Source organism: Gadus morhua, chromosome 7 (assembly GCF_902167405.1).
Source record: "Gadus morhua chromosome 7, gadMor3.0, whole genome shotgun sequence".
Taxonomy (NCBI): Eukaryota; Metazoa; Chordata; class Actinopteri; order Gadiformes; family Gadidae; genus Gadus; species Gadus morhua.
Window position 1 is genome coordinate 8,403,171 of NC_044054.1, and position 16,338 is coordinate 8,419,508.

The 16,338-nt window shown below is 43.8% G+C and overlaps 2 protein-coding genes across 15 annotated transcripts in view; one reads left to right on the plus strand and one right to left on the minus strand.

The window, feature by feature from the left end:
- Positions 1 to 8,325, plus strand: part of tgds (TDP-glucose 4,6-dehydratase) — a 12,615-nt gene extending 4,290 nt beyond the window's left edge. The window contains exons 8-12 of one of the 2 annotated variants that reach the window (XM_030360012.1): positions 3,681 to 3,724; positions 4,288 to 4,453; positions 4,906 to 4,961; positions 6,326 to 6,423; positions 6,777 to 8,325. In XM_030360012.1, the coding sequence (XP_030215872.1) occupies positions 3,681 to 3,724; positions 4,288 to 4,453; positions 4,906 to 4,961; positions 6,326 to 6,423; positions 6,777 to 6,865 (453 nt within the window). In that variant the 3' untranslated portion in view covers positions 6,866 to 8,325. The remainder of the gene's footprint in view (positions 1 to 3,680; positions 3,725 to 4,287; positions 4,454 to 4,905; positions 4,962 to 6,325; positions 6,424 to 6,776) is intronic. The other variant, XM_030360013.1, reaches the window with a different exon arrangement.
- LOC115546490 (ATP-dependent RNA helicase DDX3X) overlaps positions 8,225 to 16,338 on the minus strand; it is a 37,927-nt gene continuing 29,813 nt past the window's right edge. For all 13 annotated transcript variants that reach the window (XM_030359991.1, XM_030359995.1, XM_030359989.1 and 10 more), the window contains 2 exons: positions 15,625 to 15,752; positions 8,225 to 14,949 (listed from right to left, as the gene is read on the minus strand). In XM_030359991.1, coding sequence (XP_030215851.1) covers positions 14,870 to 14,949; positions 15,625 to 15,752 — 208 coding nt within the window. In that variant the 3' untranslated portion in view covers positions 8,225 to 14,869. The remainder of the gene's footprint in view (positions 14,950 to 15,624; positions 15,753 to 16,338) is intronic.

The window sequence follows — 16,338 nt, forward strand, 5'->3', positions numbered from 1 at the left end:
AAAAAAGGAGTAAGGGCTATCAGTCGTTTTTTATTTTTCTTCATCAAAAATGTTCAGACTTTGAACTTTTTGAACAGAATTGACAACTGAACAGATGGTGGATATGGGATATGTAGAGTGTGGGGTTGCAACATTTACATTAGCAGACACGTTTATCTAAAGCAGCATACATTTGTCTGAAGAAAGAGAAACACCAATATATCGCTGTCGGTACAGTAAGGATGTTCATAGAATCAAGTGCCAAGCACTAACAATCACTAGGTTAACCCATTCCCCGTATACAACAGAGATAGCTAGGGTAAGAACCACAAAGGTCCCTTTAATTATCACGTACATCAGAGCCCGACCGATAAAGGATTTTTAAGGCTGATACCGATACAAATATTTGGTGATTTAAAAATCCGATATTCCGATATATCAGCCAATATATATTTAAAAAAGAAATTCCAGAAACGAGTAACAAAACAAACAGATTTCCCTAACATTGGTTATTTGTAGTTATTTATGAGTCCTCACTAAAATAATAATGTAATGTAGTTTAAAAATTAACTTTATTTTATTGTTTTATTGTCACAAAAGAAAAGTCAAAATCAAAATGTATTAAAGTTCTGATATATAAAATGTATAAAAATACTAACTTAAGGTATGAAACTCAAAGTCCTTTGAACAACAACACAATAACCCAAAAAATCGATAGTTTGGAAAATGCCTAGTATCGGCCGGGCTCTAACGTACATTAATTAACATTCAATACACCGATTATTCTTCAATGGGGTGTGTCTTCCAACACATGTCATTAAGTGATGAGTGATGATTATAAAGACCAATCAAATCCTTGCGTTTCCGAAGCTCTATAGGCAAACATTGAAATGCGCACCGAATTTCCTGCTCCTTGAGTTCGACCACCAGATGTACAGCTCCTGAAACAAGGTTAAAGTTGAAATATTATACCACCAGGTGTGAGTGTGATTAGCCTTTACAAGCTTTTTTGAAAATCTGCCTCTTCTGACATCACAAGTAGCTTGTAATGGCGAATCAAACTCACACCTGTGCCCTACTACGAACCACGCTGAACATACCCAGGCTTTCTTGAGAAAACCTGGATCGACAGAGACACAACTCGCAATCAGAGTTAAATGGTACTACAACGCTCACTTAGGATTCGATTAGTCGAGCCAGGTTTTCCTCTTTCGGTTCAATGTGTGTTAACGTGAACAGGGCGTTTATCGCGTCATTTTACTCACCTTTACAAACTGGATAGATCAAGAGCAGTCTATTTCACTCAAGAGGAACAGATAGTCATAATTAAGTCCTATTAGGAGTTAAAAAATCAGATAACAGCTAGGGGCAACACAGTTGCACATAATAAGGCTTGGAAGGCGCGCTGGCAAAAAATAGCCCATTGTGTAAATTCGTATAAGTGAAAAGATTCTTCATATTGTCCATAAAATAACTATGCCAAATGCAAAATTGTTCGCCGTTAATCCCAATAGAGTGATGATAATTTCGAAATGCATAAGCAACGTCCAACCTGCCTTATTCTATAATTTATGAAATTCAATTTAAATGCACCCTATGTAAGAAATGTATCGCTTGTTTTCCACCTCCTCCGCCAGCACGGCCTTGAAAACATGGGTTAAAGTTTGCAATAAGCACAAAAAATTACTTCCATAACCTTTTGTGATTAAGTATTCAATATGACATAAGAATTGGGACTTTTTAAGCTTCACATAAAGGCGCATCACGTGGGAGACGATCCCCGCACGCAGAAAGTCAAGACTGACGCGCTACCAACACTCTACCACTCTCTCACGGAGACACACTGCGCAACAGTGAGGATTGTTTACATAAAGTCCAACAAGGACGATCAAATAGTGAATACCCTCTGATGAGAACCTGTTTCTTTCATGAAGAATATTCTCAGGCAATGCCAAGGGATCGGTCCCGAAAGACAGATCCCGAGTCTCTGTCGCAGAGACTCTTTACGATACGGGCTCCGAGGTCAACGGGAACACCCACACATTGGTGACGACATTGTCAAAAGAGGGGCTAGGAAGCTGCGCACGCCGATGTAACCCGATAGACTTAGCCGAGAACCTGCTCCAGACCAGGGGTCTCATTTATAACCGTTGCGTACGCACAAAACGAGGCTGAAATTGGCGTACGTGACTTTCCACGCCAAGGTTGTGATCTATAAAAAACCAACTTGACGGGAAAATGTGCGCAGCCCTAAGCAAACTCTGACGCATGGTTTGGAGGAAAAGGAGAATTGGCGACACAGATGGTGTGGTGGTGAACTGAAGTCAGACCGAAGAATTGTAGAGTGAGAAGAACGATTGTTTTATCATCGCCCTTCATAAATTTAATTTCAACCCGTATCATGCGTTAAATCCTAATCAGAATAATTTAAGTCAACTGCGTTATTTCTCAGTTATAACTCCAGAAACATCTCCTTAGAATAGAAATTAAAAAAAAATCTCTATTTAATCCCGTCACTCCATACTGTCCACTGACGGCGCGACTGCATGGAATAAAGCATCTGTCCAACATGTGTCAATAACATAATATTTTTATGTGACACTGTAAACACATAATCAAATGTCAATTAAATCCCAAGTGTGGAAAACCAAGCCACACTCCTCATCACAATCGTTGTCCGTTACTCTTGATGCTTTTCATGACAAATCAGGCATTAAAAAGGGGTTATGTTCAAGAACATTTTACGTGGGTGATTACAAACTGATTATCCAAGGTGTTCTCGGTCAGTCTTATTACCGTAACCCTATAAATGCAGAGGTGAGCGCCGTGGTAATCCTGCACCATAGGCACCTCTGGCTGACCATGCAAATGGCAGGATTCGGAGGGAGAGGGTATTTAGGGTCCATAACGATTTATTGGTAGGCTACATAAAAATATGTAACTCTATGTAACTCTATCTTTTTTAATTCTGGGACTGTGCGCTCCGTGCTACTGACAGAGTTCACTGCTGCAGCAACATGTTGCCACTCACTCTGCTTTTTGTTGTTTGCGATCCCAATCCCGTGACCGCCGAACAAATCTACCTTTTGGGCCTCCATCTCACCCACAAGTGTCCCCACTTCAACCTCGGTGAAATTTCGCTTTTTTGCTTTTCTCAGTACTTCTGCCATTGTTTCCGACAAGACAAAATACTTGCATCTGAGTCTTTTTTATATGCAGATCGAATTCATGAGTTCATTTGCATTGACCATTTATGGTTAAAAAGGGGCGTGTACAGGGCGGAACGTGAAGCTGATTCAGCTGCGCACTCTTGTAGGCACTCTGTGATTTATAAAGCAAAGATTGCGTACGGTGTGTGTACGCAGGGTTTTATAAATCGGAATATTTTTTGGCGCACGCAAAACTTGGTTTCTGGGCGTACGCACATTTTTAGTAACGATCCCACGCAGTTTTATAAATGAGACCCCAGGTTTGGTTGAGAGCATAAGTCCCCATGGGGATACAGTGAAGCTAAAAGAGATAGACTTTCGGGTCCCAGCTAACCCAGGCTTTGAGGGCAACATACCTCGCTAACCCACTAATTGAGGTTCGTAGTATATAGGGCACTGGTGATGTAATATGTCACCTTTATAATAGTCCTGAGGCAAACCAATTCATCACATCAGTTTACCTCGCCATTGTTTAAATTCTCCTCCCTTTAGGTCATTCCAAGATTCGTGTCCCTCCTGCAAGCCAACAAGAAATGGTCAGCATTAGTTATGTTCACTATGCCTTTTATACTCCTCCTACGTCCTTGTTCACAATTGCTTTTATACTCTCCTACCTCCTCGTCCACTATGCCTCCTACCTTCTCGTTCACTATGTCTCCTACGTCCTCGTTCACTATGTCTCCTACCTCCTCGTTCACTATGTCTCCTACCTCCTCATTCACCATGTCTCCTACCTCCTCATTCACCATGTCTCCTACCTCCTTGTTCACTGTCTCCTACGTCCTCGTTCTCTAGGCCTCCTACCTCCTCATTCACTCTGCATTTCATCCTCTTCTACCTCCTCATTCACTGTCTCCTACGTCCTCGTTCACGATGTCTCCTACGTCCTCGTTCTCTAGGCCTCCTACTTCCTCGTTCACTATGCCTCCTACCTCCTCATTCACTCTGCATTTCATCCTCTTCTACCTCCTCATTCACTATGTCTCCTACGTCCTCGTTCACTATGTCTCCTACCTCCGCGTTCACTAAGTCTCCTACCTCCTCGTTCACTTTGTCTCCTACCTCCTCGTTCACTATGTCTCCTACCTCCTCGTCCAAGCACCATCCAGGGCTCCTCCCCCAAGTCCCGGCACTTCCTGTACGTGGACGACGTCATCGAGGCCTTCCTATTGGTCCTCGCCCAGGGGGTGGTGGGCGGAGTCTACAACATGGGCGTCGGCCATGAGGTGCCCATCCTCCAGCTGGCCAGGGAGCTGGTCACGATGGTACGACCCCTTAGCCTTACTGGTTACCATGGTAACCAACAGGGAGCTAGTCACGATGGTACGACCCCTTAGCCTTAATGGTTACCTTGGTAACCACCTCGTTCACTAGGCTTCCTACGTCCTCGTTCACTCTGTCTCCTACAACCTCGTTCACTATTCTTTTTTTACTCTCATACGTCCTCGTTCACTATGTCTCCTACGTCCTACCAAATCATTCTACCAGCCTACCCAGTGGACCGTAGAAAACGTTGCATCTAGGCGGACACGCTCATTTGTGATGTCAGAAGAGGCTAATCCCACTCACAGCTGGTGGTGTAATATGTCCCCTTTAAAACTGGAAAACTGTCGGAAAAAAGAGAATCCAACCGAGCTTAACGTTGCGATACCTTGACGTGTCTCGTAGTATGACACCTGAGATGGCATCAACATGAGGTCTTTAAACTGTGTTTCAGATTCAGGATGTTCCGGAAACGCAACTGAGCGACTGGCTTGACTTTGTGCCTGACAGGTATGTATAATGAAAGAGCATACTTTTGTAATTTATAATTCAAATTGTTTATACCGTCCGTTTTTGTTTTCCCTGTTTGTTCTGTTTGTCTTGTTTTGTCCTTACTTCAGCATGTACCTTAGCATTTACTTTAGCGTATATTTTTGTTTGCATTCGTACTTTCTGTTCTTATTGTATTTCTTTAGTCTTTTTCCACTCGAATCAAAAAAGTCATTACACACTCCACTAACTTGTCAGGAAAAATGACACATCTATTCAAACTAGGGCTGTGCAATTAATAGGATTTGATCGCGATTTCTTGGTCACACAAACTAATTCAATTATGTAATAAATATAAAACATAAAAGTATATTATATTCATTAAATGTTTTATAGAAATTGCAGAAAAGCTGGATACATCTATGTACAGTATTTTTATTCTTAAGGGGTAATTTCAAAGTGTTATCGGAGAGAAATGCTGAATAAATGCAATTTTGAACAAACAGGTTTTAACAAAAATAATCGTGATGATTTATTTTCCATAACCGGGCAGCCTTAATTAAAACACTTATCAAAGTTGGCTAATAAACGCTCGGAAAGACTCAGGATTGTCGGGTGGAGGTCTGAACCCCTTCATTCCCTGGTTTGTGTATTTTTTTTACTTCCTAACCGTGCATACATAGTCAATACAAAGATGTAAATAGAAGCCTTGAATGGCGGGCGATGCAATACTTCCATACATATGGTTAGCCACATAGCATAATTGCCTTAGTCATATTTTGGCCAAATTGTGATATCTAAACAAACCCTACTCCTGATTCACTGTGCCTCATTGGCTATATCCTTAGCCAAGCAGACTATTACTTAATCCCATGGCATAATGTATATATGACTCCTTTAGTTAGGAAAGAATATTCATTTAAACTTTACCCTGAGCTGCATATATGTATGTAGTTTTTCACCTGTATATTTGCACACTTTTTGATCGCATTTCTTTATTTATCTGTCATTCTATGCAGTGGCAGAGCTAGTATGTTGTATTCCTATCTATGAGTAACAGCTACTTATGCACACGGACCATCCATACAACTTTCCTTTTCCACCGTGGCTATGTACTGTATGTATGTAGATATGTGTTGTATTGTGTATGTATGCTGGCTGCTGAAACACCTACATTTCCCTGCTGGGATGAATGAAGGATATCTAATCTTACCTTATAATTCGCAAAGTCAAATAGATGACTTGGGCAGAAAGCGATTATGGAAAGTAAACCGCACCCCGATTGGCTTAGGTTCTAACCAATGGGGCGCAGTGAATCAGCAGCGTTAGCAGTTAGGTTAGATGTCACACACATTCACACTCTGACCTGTGACCTCCCCGACCAGGCCGCGGCTGGAGCTCCGCTACCCAATTAGCAGCGAGAAGCTCCGGGGGCTGGGCTGGAGGCCGAGGGTCCCCTGGACGGAGGGGCTCCGCAGGACAGGTAACTCACAGGTCAAAGGTCACCAGGAGGTCAGGTAACTCACAGGTCAAAGGTCACCAGGAGGTCAGGTAACAGGTCAAAGGTCACCAGGACCCCCTCCATCCTAATAGTCTAGTCCCACTTTTGGTTGACTGTGGCAATAGTGTTGAATAGCTCCCTTCTTGAGACACACCCGACTATGGGAAGAGAGATGGATTGATTTATAGTTGAGCTGGGATTGTGTTTCAATGGTGGCTCGGTTACAGCAGCAACGCATAATACCACGTCTGAATACCGGACAAGGGCATTCATACTGTGGGCCATCGTGGATCTCTGTCGGCTTTTAAAACGTTGTTTCGTCTCCTCTCTTCCAGTCGAGTGGTACAAAAGCAACCCAGACTTCTGGCCGGGCGAGTCCGAAGACCGCGGGAACGGGACCGGCATTATCACCTCTGATTCATGATTTAGGATTCAGTGTTTCTTACTTCATCAGAAGGAAGATGAGCTTTATCTGACTCAACTCAAAAAAGCAGCAAGTTCGATTCTACATGTGTTTTTACCAAGTCATTCAAGAAAGGGTTTTTATATTTATACATTTTTCCAAAGGCGATATATTATACCACCAGATGTGAGTGAGACCAGGTCCGAACCTCCTGGAAACTGACTTATGAAGTCGGCAAGATATCTAGGCGGACACGCCCACTTGTGATGTCAGAAGAGTCCGATCACTCATAACAAACAATACGGTTCGTCACCTTTAAGGAATTCACAGATGCTTTGTAGTTCAAACTGAACATTTTACTTTTGGGCCAAAACCTTGGGGCCAGTTTTATCTGAATAATTGCCTGACGGGAACTTATAAAGAATACAAAGAAATGTCTGGGTTTTGATTCATATAGTTTGATTACATTGTAAAGACTATTTTTGTACTGTAAAATAATTGCATTCCGTTTGTGGTTGACAAAAATAAACACAAAATTAATAACTGACAGAATTGATCGTTATGTGACGAACTTAATAGAAAAAAGACAAACCCATACGTTACATTTTCAAAACCAAACCTTTAATTATAAAATGATAAAACACGCACATATTTAAGTGTTGCACAGAGGGCTAAACTATTACATCAAGCACTAATCTACGAAGGGGGCGCTTATTTTGGTGGCCTGTGCCTCCCTGGAGGCGGGCAAGTCTGATCGACTGACATTTATAAATATTAAAAGGTGACATATTACACCACCAGGTGTGAGTGATGGACACACTCAAAACATGGAACAGCTTTAGGTTGAGGGTTTTAATTGAGCACGCCTAGCAAAATGAATCCTTGTCTTTGTTTGCTATCCTGCTGTAGTGTCTTTGCAATTTTTTCATTTGTCTATTTGTCAGTGCACATTACATACACAATTATCACAGTCCATGCCATAACATTTTGTGTAGATGTGTTGCATAGGTTTCAAGCCTGTTGGCTAATTTGTAACCCCAGTACCCGGTCAGGCAAACCTAATAGATACTCCAAATATAATTTTTCAAAGAACTACATAGTAGTGTGAGTTAGTCATGCAGCCGATGTCACGATCAACATTTCAGATTATATCCGGTTGAAGTATCGGTGTTTGCTATCCGGCTGTAGTTACTGATGTAGTTTGTGTGTTCACTATTCTAGTTTAGTTTGTGTGTTTGCTATCCTTATATAGTTTAGATGCTGGCTATCCGGCTGTAGTTACTTGTCTAGTTCCCGTAGACTTCGCCCAACCCCCGGCCTTAACATGAGCGAACACCAACACACGAAAGGCCCCCAAAAAAGATGCAAATGACATCAAAGTATCAACAGATCCACATGTTTATTTATTTGTGTTACAAAGACTATAAAGATCGCCACTTGCCAGACATTCACAAGAGTGTAGGGGAAGGAAAAAAAAAACAGCAACTCAAATGAACCAAAAAAATTAAAATGTAAATAACTGGAGAGAATCTGGACATTGTTTTTTCGTACGGTTATGTTTTGTCTTTTTTTTTGGTTTATTTTATGTTTTTTATTTTTTTTCTCATTTACCATTTTTGATCTTAACGTTTTGTTTTTATTTTATTAATCCAAACCTTGGCATTGTTGGTTTCCGATTTTTTTAGTTCGCCGATTTAAAGACGGTTGATTCCAGCAGATCAGAATTTGTTGGCAATGACAGCCTGTTACGCGAACAGGCTTACAGATCCGATAGAGAGTCCAATATGACTTTAAAGGCAACTTCTGTAGGATTTTCTCCAAACGCATCGCTGTCGATACTGACCGCCGAGCTGTTGGTGCTAGAATTCGGATCCCGTGAGCCGCTTCCCCAAAAAGCAGATTTATCGGAAAGCCTTTTGAGCGATTGAAATTGAAATTTCTGCCCGTCATCGAGAAGAAATAAAATAAAATTGAAATCGGAAAAATTTGAGAACTTTTACAACTTTTTTAAAAGAGACAACGTGAAAAAATAAGCGGTTCACTTGGGACCGATTCGTCTAACATCAACACTTTCAACAAAATGTCCTCTGGCTCGCGGAATTCCTTCAAACGGGAATTCCCGCTATCTTGCCAGAGGAACGTCGCGGCAAAAAACAGCGATGAATGAAACGAGAAATTCCTACACGTCGCTTCTTTAACATTTAAAAAGCTCACACTACCCGAGAAAAATAGAAATTTCCACTCACACGATCCACGATATTTCGACATTCAACTGCCAGTGTTTTGTTTAACTGTCTTTTGGTCAAGTGACTTTCAATATCATTTTTTTTTTTATTAGGCTTATAAAAATAAATATTTCTCAAAAATGCTTGATAAATTACACAAACTAGCAGCAGAAGTAGATTCTAGGTCTTTGTTGTTGTGTGCAAATATGCTAATTTCCTCTGTAACTGTCCATCATGAACCCCTTCCTGTGACCCCCCCCCGGCTGCCTCGGCTGAAAACCCCCGTCCCCCACACACTGTTTCGTTCAACACACACTCTGTAGTTGAACACACACACACACACACACACACACTTCCTCACTCAATCACCCTGTGACTTCAATAAAACAAACGCACACAGTAGTGGTCGTTGTCTTAAGACACACACACACACACACACACACACTCTCCCCTGAGGGCGCAAAGGGAATGCCCTCGAGAAAATGTCTGCTGAACGTTAAAGCTGAATGTACAAACCTAAATAAGTATCGTGTCGCAGCGCATCAGAAAATCAGGGGTGGATTTAATAGTTCCATCAACCACATGTAAATTGGGGCGGCTGGTGTGGGGGGGGGGGTGTTAGGGGACGACCGCTAACCGCTGGGCTACCAGAAGCGTAGCACCTCTAATGTGTACGGCTATGGAGAACCCCGCTGTGTACAGGATTATGACTGTGAAAGGCCAACCCTGCCGTGTTTGACTATGTGACTGGAAACCGCTGTGTGTAGGACTGTGCGGACAGTGCAGGGAGCAGGACTATAGAACGACCGTGTGCAGGGATATAAAACCAGGGGGGTGAGGAGGGGGCCAACGGAGACCACCGCTGGTGTGGGGGAACACCGCTGTTTAACTGGGGGACGTCTAATCAGGACCCCCTGCTGGGAAAGGGGCGTCACCAAATTGAATGCGTCAAACGTTGGGGAAAAACGTTCGGGGTTGATAGATCCCGTGAACGACCTCCTCCGGAGATAAAGGTGTGGGAACTTCCCCTCTCGGAGTGGAGGGGAGAGTGGGGAGAGGGGAGAGCGTTGGTCGTGGCGCATGTACAAAATTATCTATTTACAAATCTGCTTGCGTGTGCTACGACGTCGTCTTCATGGTCCGAGTTCATGGGGTATACCGGCTGTTCTTGAACTTCACAGGGTCCTTGTTACTGACTCGGGGGGGGGGGGGGGGGGGGGGGGGCAGCATGCCTTGCCGGGGGCTCAGGTGGAAGATGTTGGAATTCGATAAGATCAAGGCACTGCGCAGGTCTCACAGTAAGTATGGGGTTCGTTCAGACACAATCCTAGCCGTGTAAACCCAGGAGAAGGCCCCCTGTGTTGAAAACAGAAATCTTGCTAATAAAAAGGGGGAGTGTCCGATGAATCAGTGGTCTGCTCTGAAAGGTCATTGTGTTGTGTTGCTACTCAAGGCGGAGGGTGGGGGGCTGGGGGGAGGTCAACTTTTAACGGCTCGTTCCATTATGGGCCCCGTCATGTCACCGCAGGGAGCAGGGTTCACTCCGTTCTGTTAGGACCTACGACTCTACGGAATCTGTCGAGGCGTAAAAGTCTACGTCTTTTCGGAATCCGTCCACGCGTAAAACTCCACGACTTCACGGAATCTTCTGAGGAAACAACTCTACGTTCTTTACGGAATGCTTCTTTTAACTGAATGCTCCTTGCCGGCACGTTGAGGTGCAAAGAGAACCGCTCACAACATCCCCTTGTAACAAATACAAAAACAACGCACACTGATGCCTAAAAAGCATGTGGGCTAGTACACCCTCAGCTCATATGCTATCCTCAAATACCTTATTTTAAATGTAGAAAAAAATGAACATCAGCAACAAAATGGTCACGAACTGCCAGCAGGTATAAAAACCGATTTATTTTTCTTTATTTATTTTTGGCACTCAACCAATTTTAAGACTTTCCAACATAAAATCCAATCGTCTAAACGGTGGGGAGACAAAACAACATTTGGTGTCACGTAACAGATGCTGCCACAGTACTGCTTTCTAATCGTCTTGAGGGGAAACGGATCCAGTTGTCCCATTGTAAGGGAAACTGATATATTTCTGACAAACGATTTCCCGAAGCAACCTAAAAGCCAGTGGCCAACGTTGCCACAAAACACAGCCAGAGACGCCCTGAACTCGCAGGCAAGACCCCGAACACATCACTGAGCAGAAGCGTTACCACGTAAAAAAAACACCTCCCTAGTTGCTCAAGGTCCAGAAGAGTCCACTGCCTAGAGTTGAGTTCCCAGATGAGATCATATTAATGCCCTCGCCACTGACTTGATTCAAGAGATTCCACAGGGATGCCCTCCCTCGAGTTGTGAGGGGTTTTGAGGTCTTCTCAGGTATTCAATGCTCTAACCATGGCCTAACGACTATAGAGGGGCTCTGAACAAAAAAAAATCCAATTCAATTAAAACAATACCAGCGAGACTTTGTCCCGTTTGACAGTTCTAATTACACGTGGGTGTGTGGTTCTTCAGTTTCTTAACAATGCAAACCAGCCATCCTAGGAATCTAATAATAACTTGAGTAAAACGATTGAAAGCACTATTGCTGTTGATTATTCTGGCGTGTACATGACCTCTCGTTGAAACTCTAATAAATTAAATATTTTGTAAGGCTGCCTCGTTTTTACAGCTTATGTCTGTCGGGGGGAGTGAAAATCGATGTTTAAAAAAAAAATATGGAGTACACAACAATTGAGAAAGAGACCTGAATTAGCTAAATAAAAGCCTGTAGAGGAATATTTCATTTCTGCTAAACTGCAGAATTTTATGTTTACTTCTTGACCAAAAAACAATAACACTTGCATACGTTAACTTGCCTTGTTTGTCTCTCAAAGCCGATGTGCAAAAAATTAAGGGAAGTAGAACGACAGGACCTCGCGTGTGTTACCAGCAAAGAATCTTCCTCACTGGCACTATTTTAATAAGGGAAAATACCCCCTTTTTTAACATTTGATTTTGTAAAACTAAATCCTTCTTTGACCCGAGGAAAACAAGGAACAAATGTGTTGCAAAACAAGATTCACCAAAAACGGTACGCATCTCATTTGCAGACATTTGCACATATTTACCACAGATGTCGTAAATCCTAAATCACGTACGAGAATAGGAGCGTCTCAACCCCCGAATACCCGAAAAACGAGGCCCTGTTTAAAAAAAATATAAATAAATACAAAATGTACGTTGTTTTAATTTTTAAACTCAAATCGTACAGACTGTACATTTTGACTTCTGCTGCTCGGAACAAAAAACATTTTAGAAGCGGGAATGGACTTCGTGTCGGGGTTAAGGAGACTAAAACCTAGCCTCCGATATATCGCCCGGACAGAACTAGCTTGGCTTCCCGGGCGTGACGCTCAGACGTTTAACTCGACTTCTATACAAAGCCGATGCTAGTGGTGTCCAGCGCCACTGGCTAGTGATGCCCCGTTGTACGACGCCCACCCCCCCAAAACACGCCCATCCCCCACTCGACTTTTTATCACCTCCAGGGAACCAAATGGATAAACTTCGAACGGCTTGTTTTTTTAGAGAAGACTTCTTCATACTAGACTCTCCAGGATAGAGTGAGCGAGAAATAAATTGAACTCTTTTGAAATGATTTGCTTTGTGTGTACCCCTTTGAAATAGGTGACTTTTGGCGGACGAGGGGCTTCTTTAAAACATCGACAGCGGAAATAGGTTTTCCCGTCTGCAGTCGTTGCGACAAAGGATCAGTTTCCCAAAGCCAATCAGGCGCCACTGAGCTCTTCCGCGGACCGAACATTCGGACACTCGTTTTCAATTTTCGGCTGGTAGCAATGCGGGTTCCACCACTTCCATTTCTGGGGGTCAAAAGGTCGGTAAACCCAGTGCACAGCTTCACATTGTTTCTGCACATCCAATTCGTTTTTTCAGAGAAAATAAATCGTAACTGTTTTTTCCAAAAAATGTAATCCATATCTTTTTTTTTTTATTCCGATTTAGTGGTCGGAATGGCTTTGGGAAACCCAGATGGTGCCCCCCTGAACCCCCAGAGCTCACGGTGTGACACTTAGGTCACCTCGAAACAGGGCGTGCCTTCCCAAAAGCATGTTACCCCTCTGCCGTCGCCTCAACTGTCCCGCAGCCAGTACCTTTCGTGGAAAATGTCGTAAAATTAAAAGATACACAGCACGGTCCACAGGCTGTTGCGATGCCGTGACATGTCCTGTGTTTAACATGAACACATTGACGCCTTTTCATCAATTGGTTGTTTTGCTTCACACAAACTTCGGATGCAATCTTGGCATCCCCGAAAGCAGGATGCAGTGCGTGGCATTTGATATTTCAATTTCAAACACACACACACACAGACTGGTACTGGGCCTTCGGCGACGCGGGTTGAACACAGCGACGCAGATAAGATGCTTTTGGGATTCGGCGTGTCAATAAGACCCTGCGATTGACTTCTATAGACGAACGATTTTTTAGGTTGTTTGCCAAGGTTTGATTTAGTTCTAGTTGGGTTTTTCCTTCCAAATAGAAATCCACAAAACATGTTCACCAAAACATGATATTAAAGACATATTTGAGTCACAGCGGGCTAAAAAGTTGGTCGCCGGTTTTATACACATATATATATTTATTTATATTGATATATATATGTATATTCAGGCAATTAAAACAAAGAAACACAATTGCAGGAGATACCGTTCTGATTCTCGGAGGCACAGTACACTAACAAATGCTCCATTGTTTTTTGCAGCAAAGAGAAAAATGCATTTCTGAGCGGGTGGAATTTAAAAGTGCACAAGTTCACGACTTTACCACAGTTTGTCGTCGAGAAACAACCATCGTGTCTCGCCGGCACACCTGTCAATCAAATTTCTGCCTTTCTATCCAAAAAAAATGAAAACTCTGCTAGGATACTCTGACTGTCTGTCTGTCTATCTGTCGCATGGCCATGAGAAGACGGCCAGTTTCATGGGATCGCTTGAACGACGAAAACACTGAAAGCTCTCTTTTAAACGCTGCGTGACGACTACTGGTGTCTGGGCTGGGTGACCTATGAAAACAGCCATGCCAGTGCACACACGGTCACACATCGACACTTAAAAAGAACTTAAGTCCAGGGGGGAGGGAGGGGATCTGGCGTCATGCCTTTGAATGCCGAGCCGTGGATTAAGGGAGTTAAGTTTGTGTGGATCTGGGAAACACAGGCTGGTCATACGCTGAAGTCAGGGGAGGGGGGAGGCGGTGAGTGACAGCTACATAGGGGGGGGGGGGGGGGGGGGGTGAGCACTACGGCGGTCACCGCAACCCAAAGGTCGATGAACTTGAGGTCATACCTCCCTCCCGCAGTGTGATTCCCCCTGAGCGATTTTTAAGGGGAAACTAAGGGTTAAACGACTCAAGACTCTCCGTTTCGAATCCCCAGCGTTAATGGGGAGCTTTGCGTTCGTCACGGTGATGATGAACCAAAGTGCACTAGAAGCTGAGGGGGTGGGGGTTTAGGGGGCGGGGCTAGCAAGCGATCAAAGACACAAAGTCCCATGAAAAACAACTGACTATTGTGTGGGATCCGTTTAGGGCTGTGGACTCTGTAATGGGAGGAGGTGGAGGGGATGCTGGACGAGGAAGAGGATCTAAAAAGGGGGGGGCACAACATTTCCGCACGGGGGGGCATGCTGTGGAACGAAAACAAATAAACCACTAGGGGAGGGTACGCTGAAGAGAAGGACGACGATAGACAAAGGGGGAGGGGTGAAGGGTCATTTGGGGGAGGGGTTTAGTTGCCCCACCAGTCCACCTGGGAGTGGGAGTAGTTGCCCCCGTAGCCGTCGCTGCTGTAGAAGTTCCCGAAGCCCCCTAGGGAAGAAAGAGAACACACACACGCACGTTAGGACCACAACCAGTAAGGTGGAAAACACCTCTGCACAGACTGACCTGATCCATGCCTCCTCCCGTACCCCCATCGCCCCTTCTCCTCCCAAAAAGACCCATCTTACGCACTTATTGTGTGTTTGTACGACCTGGCACTGAATGTACACACTTATTGTGTGTTTGTACGTCCTGGTGTACTTAATGTACACACTTATTGTATGTCACTTAGTTATTATTGTACTTAGTTGCGTTGCATGTTACCTTATCTATGTTGTGTACGGTGTATGGGTTAACCTAGTGATTGTTAGTGCTTGGCACTTGGTTCTATGAATATCCTTAATGTACCGACAGATATGTTTCTCTTTCTCCTGACAAATGTACTTATTGTAAGTCTCTTTGGATGTAGGCATCAGCTAAACACCTTAAAGGTGACATATTATACCACCAGGTGTGAGTGTAATCGGCCGTTACAAGCCGATTTGGAAACCTGCCTCTTCTGACACCACAAGTGGGCGTGTCCACCTAGACGTGCACTGGATAGATCAGTCTACCAGCCTACCCAGTGGACTGTAGCAAACTCTGCTCATCTATCAGTCATAGATTGATGACGGTTAATGTAATTTGTCACCTTTAAATGAAGATGTGAATCCTTGTACTTACCTCCTCCGAATCCGCGGTTCCCTCCGTGCACCGATTGGTTGCGGCCGCCGCCGCGACCACCAAAGCCCCCGGGGTTACTAGCGGCGCTGGTCTGGCGGTAGTCCCTGGCGGCGAACCCACCGGAGAACCTGGGGGAGAGAACCGACACTTAGCCGGAGAACCAGGGGGACAGAACACTTAACCCAATCCACCAGAGAAAGTGGCCATCAGAACCAACACTTAACCCAATCCACCAGAGAAAGTGGCCATCAGAACCAACACTTAACCCAATCCACCAGAGAAAGTGGCCATCAGAACCAACACTTAATCCAATCCACCAGAGAAAGTGGCCATCAAAACTAGGGCCCGACCGATTCATCGGCCTGCCGATTTAATCGGCCGATTATAGCCTTTTTGAAAATAATCGGCATCGGCCAAAAAGACGCCGATTACAACCGATTTCTTTCTTTATTTTTTTTAAAATGTTATTGCGCTTAGTATCCTGCAGATTGCGCTCCTACTCGCCTTGCTAACTAACAACTTTAGCTGGAGTAAAAAAGAGGAGATTGAATTTTACCGTACAACATGAAAGCACGCTCGCTCAGGCAGCTACGCGCTCACCTCACCAATGTACACAAGACGCGTTGTTTGAGCATGTTGTGCCTGTTTTTCTTTAGGTCCCAGGCCATGTTAATTTGTTATACAGTAGACTCTAACGGTGATACCATACTGCTC